At 43.3% G+C, this 12,328-nt stretch overlaps 1 protein-coding gene across 1 annotated transcript in view; it reads left to right on the top strand.

Moving 5' to 3' along the window:
* Nucleotides 1-6,985, top strand: part of IQCH (IQ motif containing H) — an 846,786-nt gene extending 839,801 nt beyond the window's left edge. The window contains exon 21 of the mRNA XM_085644600.1: nt 3,666-6,985. Within this exon, the coding sequence (XP_085500726.1) occupies nt 3,666-3,767 (102 nt within the window). The 3' untranslated portion in view covers nt 3,768-6,985. The remainder of the gene's footprint in view (nt 1-3,665) is intronic.
* The last annotated feature ends 5,343 nt before the right edge of the window (nt 6,986-12,328 follow it).

The raw sequence follows: 12,328 nt of genomic DNA, 5'->3' as shown, positions 1-12,328 counted from the left end.
GTCCTGGTCAGACAGGCCAAATTGATTTGAGAGTGTGGGGTGGGAAAGGGGTGGTACAGGTGTGGGCTCTGCTGAGCCCAGCAGACGCGCCTGCTGAAGAAGGGCCTCTGTTCCAGTACTCTCATACGGCAGGCCGGCGGACCTTGTAATCCAAAGTGAAGATGTGAGGCGCCTTCACTCTTACTGACAGACATGACCTGGTGAAGGCTTGAGGTGTTGTTAATTCTTGCTGAATTATAAGATGAACCTGAGAATTGTCATTAACAGACAGGCCTTGCCTTAAGGCATTTTAGGGATAAAAGGAGGCTGAGTGTTTGAACCCTGATCTAAGAGCTTCTCCTTTCATGTTGTGGGCAGAAAGAATGACATGGGTCTTTTAGGGGAGAAGAGCACTGGTGTTGTGCATAGGGTGAGCAGATGATTCCACATCACCCAGACACCCCTTTTCCGTTCCTGGATTTTGCCTTTTGTAAATGAACAAAGGATGCAGCTCCCAGCATTCGCTGATCTGTTAAATTAAAACCCAGAATCAGAAAAGTTGTGTCCCGGTGTCATAGTCATCTGGTCACCATAGTTGTGCAGACAAGTAGGACCACAATTAGAAATAGCTGTGGCCTCTTCCCTGTAAGGGGCCCTAGGCTCCGGGGTCACTGGCCTGGTTCTTTAGTTTGGTTCCATTAGGCGAATTAATTGCCCTTGGGGAATCAGAAGATGAACTAGCAGGCCACAGCTTTCAAAAGACCATGGGGACTGGGCAGCATCCGCCTAACAGCTAGATAATATATATATATATATATATATATATGTTATATATATGTGTGTATATATATATATATATATATATATATATATATATATATATATATATATATATATATATATATATATATATATATATATATATATATATATATATATATATATAAATATTTTTATATATATATATATATATTAAATGGGCCGGTACTCACCTGTACTGAGTACCGGCACTTCTAAACTTCTCTTTGTCTAAAGAGAGTACCGGTACTCATGGGGCAGCAAAGCAAGCCAAGCTCAGGGCAATTGGCATGCACAAAAAGAAGCGCAACCCAGCTGACCGAGTCGGTCCGTTTTCCTGAAGCACTCTGATCGAGTGCTAATCTACCCACCACAATGAGCTAATTGAGCGGCAGCCTGCTGGCATTCGTTCAGAGCTCAACCCTCCTCTAACTTGCCTGCACAGGCTCATGTGTGGTGCCCAACTGGACGCCACACTGGTGTCACCATGTTCAATATGACTGGGATAGTCTATGGGTGCATAATGGCGGGCCCATGACCTACCGTTGAGTCACGTGATGAACCCTCAGCAATAAATAATGAAGAAACAGCCAGGTTCCTTATGTCGTAAAAGGGCCTAATTCCACTAAATAAATGTAAATTAAATCACTGTAGTGTACGAAGAGGCATTAGATGCATCCTGCATGCTCTTTGTACGTAGGAATTCGTGCATTTTTGTGAGAACCCGACTGCTCACTATTATGCCTAACAACAAACTTTGGTTCTTTTGGGCGATTCTATTCAAATCTATGCTTTAGAATCAGAACAAAAAGTAGATGACCAAAAGAGGGACGGAAAAACAGGGTTGTAAAAATGATAATAAATATATTCATGAATTTCAATACATAATTGTGGGTAAGTGCTCCCGCGCTGATGCAAATGGCGGGCGGCTTTAACACACTGCAGATACTAACCTGCTTATCTAATGGCAGGACCCTGTTCTACGAGTAGATTTTCCAACTCCGATCCCCCCCCCAACCCCCATTCCTTTTTATTTTCAATTGCTGATGATAAACAGGTTTTTTTTCAGCTGCGGAGTTGCAGTTTCGGCTTTGCTCCACAGGCAAAACACATGCCACATTAACAAGTCCTGTCCACCATCCTGTTTGAGTAAAATAGGTCAAAGACACCTCTTTTAATTCGCTTTTGGATTGCAATTGTATTCAGCGATGTTTGTACAGTGCAAGAAGGTCAGGCCTGGCTGCCATGGGTTAGAGCACTGTAACAGAAAAAAAAAAAACAGCAGAGACACAACTGCTCACCAATCTGCAAACCATCTAACGATGCAGCTTTGAGAGTACATGGTCTTAATGTCGACAGGAACTATAAGGACCGAAACGTCCACATTATACAATAAATTATGAACTAATAGGGACTGCTGTTCTCTTCAAATACACTTGGTTCTGGTAAAAATAACACATGATATATCAATAACAACCCTGGCAAGAAGTTTGAGAGGGTCCCGACTCACACTCTGATTACTGACACAGTGTCCATTCAGGTTCTGTGGCGTCACTAGCACTCTAGCAGGGACATTTTAAGGATTTTGGAGGCCCTGGCCCAAACATATTATTCGGGCCCCTGCTGGGTACAGTTTTTAATTCCTGATTCAATTTCAGCTCGTTCATGCAGTCTTTGGCCAGATCACTAACAGACACATTTGTCCAAATTCTAAATGTCTTTACATCAAATATTCAGGGATAGTGCTGTGTGTTTTCAGCATTGTAACACAGCAGTAGCTCACTAATGATGCTACAAATAATCTCCGTGACACCCTCCCATTTCTCATTTGTGAGGTCCTGTTTTGAACTAAAAGAAAGTTTTTTTGTATGGATGTTGCATGAAACAAACACAACATTTCTCTGCAAAATATCTTAATAGTCTTTCACATATCGCCCACAATAAAAATAAATTAAAGGAAACATGGTATTTAAAATAAATTGTTTAAGAATTAGTAGATGTCAAGACTCTACAGAACAGAGCTGGCTCTGTCTGGGGGCCCCCTGAAAGACTGGGGCCCTGGGCCATAGCCCACTTTGCCCATGCCTTAAAACGTGTCTGCACTCTAAGTGTGTGATCAGGGCCTGCTAACGGGCATATCTCCTGACTCTAGGGAATTCGGAGAAGGCTTCCTGCTGGTATAGCAGAGAAGGGCAGCACTTGTTTGGACCTAGACTGAGGAGGAAGATAGTGATACTGTGCAGAGCTGGTGGGAATCAAGGTTTAGTAATGTGGGCAGAGGTAAATATAAGCGTTTCTAAAGCACTTGCAGTCCTGCCAAGTACCGCACATCAGGCATTAGACTATCGCATTTCAGTGCGGTGATCCTCATCACCGCACTGAAATGCAAAGTCACGAATTATAGCGCCTCCTCAGCTGTTAAACTGGAGCACTGCTATAATGCACAATGCTGACTGAAAGCTTCAGTGGCAGCGCACTGCTCCCGTTAGGCTTGGGGGATGGTGAGCTGCTCACAGCTCTAGCTTCCACTCCGCTACAATATAATAATAGGACACTTTCCACCACGTGGCATTACATTCACTGACATCGATTGTACCCTTTTCTACGTATAAGGGAAATTGAATACTCAAAATATACCAGAAATGCTTTAGTATCATTATGCACATCTGCACACCAATTCAATCACATTAAAAGTGTGCCCCTGGCTGGGTCCCTTAGCACTGCAAATAGCTCCGCCCCCATAGCCCCGCCCCCAGCACACATCTCAATTTGGTGAGTACCTGCACTTATTTTTTTCCATTTAAAGCACTGTATATATATGCCTCAAGATGGCGTCCATTGGCAGCTCGTGACGATCTGACCAAGCCTGTCTTCCTCTCCTGTCACAGGACGCAGTGCGTGACATCGAAAACATCCTGGGCGTAGCCGACGAGAACAAACTCCAGTTTGAGCGCGAGAGAGCACTCGCCACCAAGGAGGTGCCAGGCTAACTGATGCCAGCTATGAGGTGCAGAGAAGAAATGCAGTCGAAACGCCAAGGAGGAGGCGCCGCCATTGAAAACGCGCGCTCTGATTTCGATATCCGCTCCTGGGGCATGCAACAAACTGCAACTTTTTGTGACCTGGAAAGATCCAGGTCGAACGTGCCCAAGCAGTGTTTAGCGTCGTGTGAATGTGCCATGACTGTACTGTTGATTACTTTGTTACTGAAAAATGATCTTAATAATAACTGTGCTTTTGTATAGCGCACAATTCTCCCTCTGGGTGTCAAGGCACTTTATAATTTTTGTAACATTATCGATGTTGTTCAGCAGACTTGTTTTATATAACGCTAACATGTTGTTTTTACTTCACGTAGCTCTGAGACACTGTAAGCATCCAGAATTGCCAAAACAAAGCGCTATTCAGAAGGTTAGCATCATGCGCCAAAGGGCAGGCGACGGGAGGAGGTTCGCTTTGTCCCTGGTAGACGCGATTCCCACTTGGTGGTCCTTAAAACGCTTCAAACGACTGTTTGTGGGTGAGCTGCACGAGATCAGGGGGTGCTTCAGACGAGGGCGGGATGAGGTCCGAGGCTCCTCAGTGCACGTGCCCTAACGCGGAGTCGAGTCAGCCTGCAAGCAGCCATTTGAGGAGAGCGTGGCCAGTTATGGGACTGCGCATCCCTGAGGCCGGAGTTGAGCTCTCGCTCTCTCTGCGCTTCTAATCTCACCTCTTCTTAAAGGAGCCTGCGAGACTCGGACAAGAGTGTACGAGTGAGTCGCTGTGACGAAGCCAATGTGTGTGGGGGGAGGCATAATGCCATGAGCAGCCGAGGAGACATATGCCAAGTTTACACACAGCATGATGCCCTCAAGGAGTCAAAGCAAACTGAAAAGTAGACAGGAACATGGTATCCCAAACCCCACTCCAAATAGGACATGTATATTTTATCGACCCTGATAGGGAGAAAGACTTGGTTGGCCGTTTTGGGGATTTCAACCTCTGTCTTGCAGTTAACAGGAAGATTAACCCACTGAGTTTTCCGGCTAATTGCTGTACATGCATTATCAGAGAAGGAGGTTGTAAGTGTCTTGACACATGCTTGGTGGGATATTTCTGTTGTGAAACATGTACATAGATCAGCTGTCATGAATACCAAAGTTTGTTTTTTATTACTAAGCAACCTGGCATCCTTTTCTCCACAACCAACCCCTAACCAAAAGTGTAATCCCCTATTGTTTTAACTGAGTCTTAATTTGGATTCTTCAAGGTTTAAGAACCACAATTTATTTCTCTTCACCCTTGGTGATGTTTAGACTGATTGCCTTCATCGTTAAAGGACGATCCTCCACTTAGCAGTGAAACAAGATAGTATAGAATTGCATATGCAAAGTATGATGCGATTAACAGGAGCTGCCTCCTCCATTAAAAAATGTGCAGTCTGATTAGCCCACCCTCGCCTTTCGGCTAAATCACCATGCGTGCTAATCCAGGGCACACTTCCATTTCAAATGCACTCTGGTGGTTGTCAGCCCTGAACGGGGGCCTGTATCCACTGCAAAGCCCAAAGAGAAGATACTTTTCTGTAAAGTTAATGCCCATGAAAGTTTCAACATGGTTCCGGTATTTGAGAACCGAGATCTGTTGATGAATGATCCTCAGCTGCCTTGCTTCGAGAAACATATTTCTTTGAGCAGGAGAAAGTTTTGCAGTTTGTCAATGCTTGAACACCAAATTAGTGGAACACATATAATGAGATCATTTATCATATACATTCAAATTTAGAAGTCTTGTTATTGGAAGCAGGAGCGGAGGCCGGTCACCATGGTGGTGTTTCCTCTCTCTTGGGAATTAATGATTTTATCTCATAGCAGGAAGTATGGACTGTCTTGGTGTGTACAGGGGCACGCATGCACACACACCATCCTGCTTTGAACATCAAGAAGAGATGCCGCCAGAAAGACCCCCATCATCCCTTCCCAGTAGAGACCCCTGAAAGCAAATTCAGTTTGATGTGCATTCACCACCAGCTCTTCAGCCACATCTGGCCAATCAGGAAAGCAAACATTTAACCTCAAAAAGGGAACATACGAGGTGAGGGGATTCAGAGTAGGTGCTGTGTTGGTTCCATTAGTGGTGTTAACCGGGGGAATGATAATCCTGCAAAGTTGAGGTAAATTGTCCTGTAGGGAAATCAGAAGATTTTGAGGCAGGACAGAGTCTCTAAAAATCAGCCTGAGTGGGTAGAGTTGAGAGCAGAGCCTTCCCCAGCCCTGCTGAGCTCTCAGAGGCGCTATCCTATCCGGGAAGTGACGATTTACATACGGGTATATCTGCTTCTGCTGCCGAGAGCCCGTGCCAAAATTACCCCGTATCCTGGACTAGGACCTTCGAAGTGAACCCTCTTTAAGCAGCCATAGATAGGTTCTGCTCATGACAGTGAACTCTGGGCAGAGTGGCAAGGACATTTTATTAGTTTCCACCTCACACAAGGTGGGAGCCTTGTTCAGTTACATCTACCCAAGGTACTCTAGAAGAGCTAACTGCCACTTAGCCACCAATGTATCCTGCTTTATGATTGGCTTTCTTCAGCGAATCACGATTCAGGCCCTGCTTGACACACAAGTACCTCAAGGCTGCACTTTTTAATACAGAAAAAAATCCAATTAGTTGTGAAGGTGTAGGCAGAGCCTGCTACTCGGCAGCAGGCACCAAGAGTTCTTGAAGCACCATGCAGCGGATGTTTATGTTTCCAAGGCCTTCACTCACAATATTAACAATTCAAAAAATATCACCGAGAATGAAATGTATAAATCACAAGTTTACAAAGCCACGGGGTTCCACATGAGATGCCAGTTGAGTGCCAAGTATACATACACCGTTGTTGAGGTCCAGACTATTGTTCGTCTTCAACTGTTCAGGCGGCATTGTCTGTGGTCGTAGGGAAGTGAACCGGGTTTCTTTCCATGCAGTAGTGTCTCTACAACTGCTATTGACTTTCATGGGGTTGTAATAGCTGGTGCTGAGCTGAAAAGCTACAACCTGGGTGGGTGAACTAATATCTGACTACTCCTTGTTACAGTCCAGTGATTTCATGCTGTGCGCGTTCTTTTTGTCTCTGCTAGCTATTGCGCTTCACTGTGGTACTACTAAAATACAATCAATCCTCTGCTATTTTTACCCTTTTGCTATTTATTTGTATAGTAAAACAGTTTTGTAAAAATAAGCAAGTCTGATCGTTTTTAATCATTCATGGTCTCGCTCCTTTCCCTTGCAGTGCCCAACTCCTCTCTGAGTGGTGTCTTCTATGCCTACATACAATTCCCTTTACAGCTGTGTGTGCAGAAGTCCACCCTCGAGCTGTTCACAACTTTGCAGTTAGACACTGCACGTTTACACAGGCTTTCACATTTGACTGAACCAGTGTTGCGGGGAGTCTGTACCTACACAGAACTATGCGCAGGAAAACAGGACCTCCGTGTATAGGGGTATACCAACCTATCACCTTAGTACCTAAAATTCCAAAACCGACTAGCTATAGAGTCTCATTTGTTCTCCTCCAAGAATCACAAAGGTACAAATGATAAGACAACACAGAACACAGCACTCTCGACTCTCTCAGGAATCGCGGTAGCAAGACATACCCTTTCGCTCGCTCACTCGTATTTGTCCACAATAAGGATTGGCAGAGTCACTGAAATAGTTCAAAATGTTTATTATAACTATCGTGCTCTACAATACAGTATACAAGCCACTATCAGCAGCAAAATGCATAAACTCAGAATGATTAGCATTGTTACAATTCCATAGAATACAAAGGAGGAAGTCCTTTTATAAAGACAGTGGAATAAGGACTATAAGGCCTAACCACCCTCCCCTTGCCTGAAAGAAGTTTATTTATATAAAGGAGTATCTCTGGGCTTTTACAGCAGATCCCATACCTTAAAGCCTGGATGTAAGATTTACATCATAGGAACAGCGTAGCTCGTCTCCTTGGAACGGCTTTCGCCAAGTGTCTGTTAACACAACATGCAACCCCTTAATATCAAAGCATGAGTCTCCAGCCTTGCAGCTGTGTTTAGCATGTTATGTCTAGGTGCTAGGGGCTGACTAGAACAGAATAACAAGGGGCATTGTTTATCGACCTGGTACAATGTGTTCAGACTAAACTCCAAGAACGCAGAAGAGAACGTGAAAAGCACACAGTTCTCATGTGAAAGGCATAAACAGAGTCTTGCAAAAATAAAGTCATGTTGTAACATGCGCAAAAGCAGCATCATGGCCTAAAGCTCATGCTAACTTAGCAATGTCGACAATGTCCCTAAGTGCCATATAACACCCTCCCCCTAGTAAGGTCACAGGACATAGACAAAGGACTAAAACAGAGTTCAAAAGCTGAGCAGAGTTCCAAGCGCCGTTAAGAAAATCAAATTCAGGAAAACAATATGTATGTATGAAAAATTTAAAAAATGTTCGGTGAGACTATTGGCAATGTGTGGTCTCCGGGATAATGTTATTATGGAGGAGGACGTTAATCTATCAAAGTAAGTTAACTCAAGTATGCAATTCCCTCCAAAAGATCATCTTTATCGTTAGTAGAAAAAAGGGATGCCATCCTATCAAGCAGGTCAAAGGAACAAACGTGCTCCTCATAATCTGATGCTTCCAAAAGCATACCTGGACAACTTGCGTGATATTCGATGAAACTTTGATGCAGGAAGTTCTGCGCAGCCGCACAGATATCCCATTCAGCCAATACTCCAAATGCTGCCGCACGTGCCATACGGCCATTCCCAGAACAAGCCTGGTCATGAGCCTCTAAGGGACCCATCAACTGGTTAAAATCTGGACATGACGTATTGGAGAGGCATTAATCCATAGCCCAATAGAAGGGGCATCGTTGGCAGTAGAACACTGGTTGCACGCAAGTAAAGTAGGCAAAGCGAAAAGTTAATCCATAACTTACGCTAAGCCTCGTTAATGGTAAGCATCCAAAACCCCATTGCATTCCATCGGCTAATGCCAGTACTAAAGGGAATCCTCCGAAGACGCTGGAAAAAATAGAATGAATAAAAGCTGGTATTACTCCAAATATCATCTGAAAGGAAGTCACAAGGCCAGATCCCACATGTTTAAAAAAATGTGCACGGCCTTTAGTGTCAGGCGCATTAAATATTTGATGTATAAGCTCCCACATGAAGTGGGAGGTTTGTGTTCAGAAGGGACTCTATCTCGCTAGATGTCCTAGCCACCTGTAACTCGAAGGTCTCGCGAGCCGAAGTGAGAGCCACTTCGTGTTGAAATAATAGCGCTTTGAGCCTGCTCAATGTGTTGAAATCTGTTTTCAAAGTGGGAATGGAAGGCCAAATGCAACTATCTACACTCCCATGCAGGGGCGAAAAAAAGCACATTGCTACAACAAGTTACACTCTGTGAAACTGTTACTAAATACAGGATTCCTGCCCGTAAACCACAGCAGTCTTGGTTGTTCAAAATAAGATAACTGCCGTTAGTAAGCAAAGTAAACACATGAATTATTGATGGCACTGGTGTCCCTTTAAAAAAACAAGCTAGATTAGGCGCCGATACTTTACAAGTGCTGTGCAATTAAACGTGTTTACAAACCAGGGAATGTCCTGCTGTGGAATCGCTGTCCTCCCTGTTAGAAAAACTTCCTCATCCTCCCGCTGACATCTGTAAGTGAAAGGTAGGGACCATAATTCGTGGAGAAATGCGCTACTCAGTTGTTCAAAACGGCCGATCGGAAAGTGCTGCATCCATGATTTAAATTGAAACAGCGAAAAAGGGAGAGAGATAACCCAATGAATTAACCAAATGACAGAGTCTGTCTCCGCTACAGAGAACATTAAAGGCTCCAATTGTTCAATATGCAACAGTGTATAAGCAGCATCTTTCATGGACATAAATCTCTGTTTATCAGTTATATTAAACGGTAGAAACAAAGCAGAAGCATTCAAATAATTCCAAGGGACTTTACCCATTTTGAGAGTTTGCAACGTTCATGCAAACTGCATAGCAGATTTTAATTGATTCTGACCATGAAACAACATAGATGCATCACTCTGAACAATATCAATAACAGATGAAACAATATTTTCCAAAGTATAATTGTGTGATGAAACTGTATTAATGCTATTGTCGACCACGGCAAGGACTTTTTCCAAATTTGCTTGATCAATTAGGCGCAGACAAAATGCTGCTTCCATCTGCGAATGTTTCAAAATTTCGTTGTAAGTGGCATAAATAAATCTCCTAGATCTAGAATTCCTAGGCCCTAACATGAAATATGCCAAATTGATGTCATTCGACAAAAGGTTTAGGTGTTGTTTTACAGATGCAAAGGTGGAATGTTCCAACCATTGTTGGCATAATATAATTTACCCACCGTGTATGTGGTGACTGAATGTGTAGGTGGATAACGAGGATCCGGTCTAGTCTGTGTGAAACCATGTGTTACATTATAAAAACGCAATTGACATGCATTAGAATTTGTTTGCCACACCAACCATCTGGAAGAATCAAGTTCAGAGACATTGAAAGTACCATTTCGAAACAATGCCTGTAAAGCATCGATAGTATAATTCGTCTGAGCACTCCAATTGTCGTATTCCGCTAAGGACGGAATGGACGGGTATTTACATTTCTAATAGTGGCCAACCCAAAACAAGTGGTTTTGTACACTGTATCATTCAAAAATAATATTTGAGTTGGGATCAGGCAGGCACAATGTAATGCTTCAGTCCCCTGCACCTGCCACTGTTTAGTGCCCTAAATTGATTTTAACTCGATGGTCTCTTTGCAGTGATAATAACCATGTGCGACCAATTTAGCCCTGAAAGAGTTGGAGTAAATCAATTTAGTGTGGGCCAGTATAAATTTAGATTGAGATGACAAGTGTAATTTAAAAAAATAGGATTCCGGATTAGACGTGTCATAATCGGTAAAATATGTAAACTTATCCCTAAGAGTTTTAGAACTCCCCTGTACAGGAGTAGGACAATGTTTCCATTGAGTGTAATTAAAAACTGGTCTTAACGTGTTTGTTTTATGAAAAAAATGGTGCCCACAATGTTGATAACAAAAGAGATAAGCATAATTGGCAGGATTTAAATACAAGTCTTCATCATCAAAAGCAGAATAATATTTCAAATCTGAAAACAATGCATGTACTGCTTGCACATTCCAATTGTCAGAATGTATGTCACGTGTTACCACGTCTCCTAATGAGATGCCAAATACGTATGACACCCTGTGCACCTTGGTCGGACCTTGAATTTTGAAAGCTACTTTGTCCCAAACGATGCCATCTGCAACCGGGAATGCTGAAATATTCACAAGTGTCTGATAACTTTTCATGCTATTGGACGATGTGTGAGGGGTCAGAATTCCATTGACCATGTTCACAGCACAGCGTTCTGGCAAATAGTGACCATTGATGAGCAAAAAGAACACAGTCACAAATCCAATAGACATAAAGATGAAAATCAGGATAAGCACCAACCAAATGTAGGTCCATGGAGGGACCAGGTAAGTCTTTTTGAACCAAGAGAAAAAAATACTTAATTTAGTCAGTGGGACTGCGAAACTGGATGTCGAGGAGGAAGAGTCAGAAGAGAAGCTGGCATGATCTCCAAAGTAACCACTTGTCATTCTATTAATCAGTGGTGGCAATGCCGGGTCCGCCTGATGTTGTTGAGGACTCGTAGGCACTTCAATAGTGAACTCATCTGTAGGATATATATACTCGACCTCCGTATTGGAAGATAGTGGCTGGACGATTGAAAGGTCAATTACAGAGTCCATCACTTCCTTAGCCACAGAAGCACCAGTGGAAGAAGATGACTTCAGCGGTACCAATGAAATTGCTTTGCACGAAACAACCGGCGTGACACTATTCAGAATCGGCCTCACAGTATAACTTGACATTGTCTACTGAAATATATCTGTTGTCTTTGCGACCAGGTAAAGGGGGTAAAATGACTGTACAAGTACCCTTCAGTCCAAGCACTGGAACCAGTGCACGAGAAGAGGGACCACATTCTTTCTTGTTCTCCAGCTTTTCTCATATCAGATCACTGATTTTAGGAAGCCAGCCAGGAACTGGAACCAGCAGTGCTGCATCAGTGGGAGAGGGTAAATGTTCAGTTGCATAGCTATCACGGGTCTTTTGTAGATCCTGTAATACAGTAGAATGATTATCTACGTTAAAGGTTGCGGCAGCCGCCACAACGTTTAGACCATCAAGGTCTGGCACAAACATTTTAATGCCAAAGAGCATTTCGTATGGGGTCCGTCCACCCAGAGATCTTCTAGGGAAATTATTATTGCACTCAGGCCTGTATGGAGACGAAAACTGCACCAGTACCCCCATAAACTTCATCGCGTCCTTGTACGCCTTAGAGGAGAACGCTGGACCTTGGTCCGAATGGAAGGTACCACAGGCAAACATCCAGACAAAGACACGCAAATCCCTGATGACATTTCGAGCATCAGTACTGCGTTGTGACCAAACCCAAAAGAATCTAGTGCATGAATCAACTGCAACATA

Source organism: Triturus cristatus, chromosome 3_1 (genome assembly GCF_964204655.1).
Source record: "Triturus cristatus chromosome 3_1, aTriCri1.1, whole genome shotgun sequence".
Taxonomy (NCBI): domain Eukaryota; kingdom Metazoa; phylum Chordata; class Amphibia; order Caudata; family Salamandridae; genus Triturus; species Triturus cristatus.
Note: the sequence above shows the minus strand (reverse complement) of the source record. Positions and strands in the feature narration are given on the sequence as shown.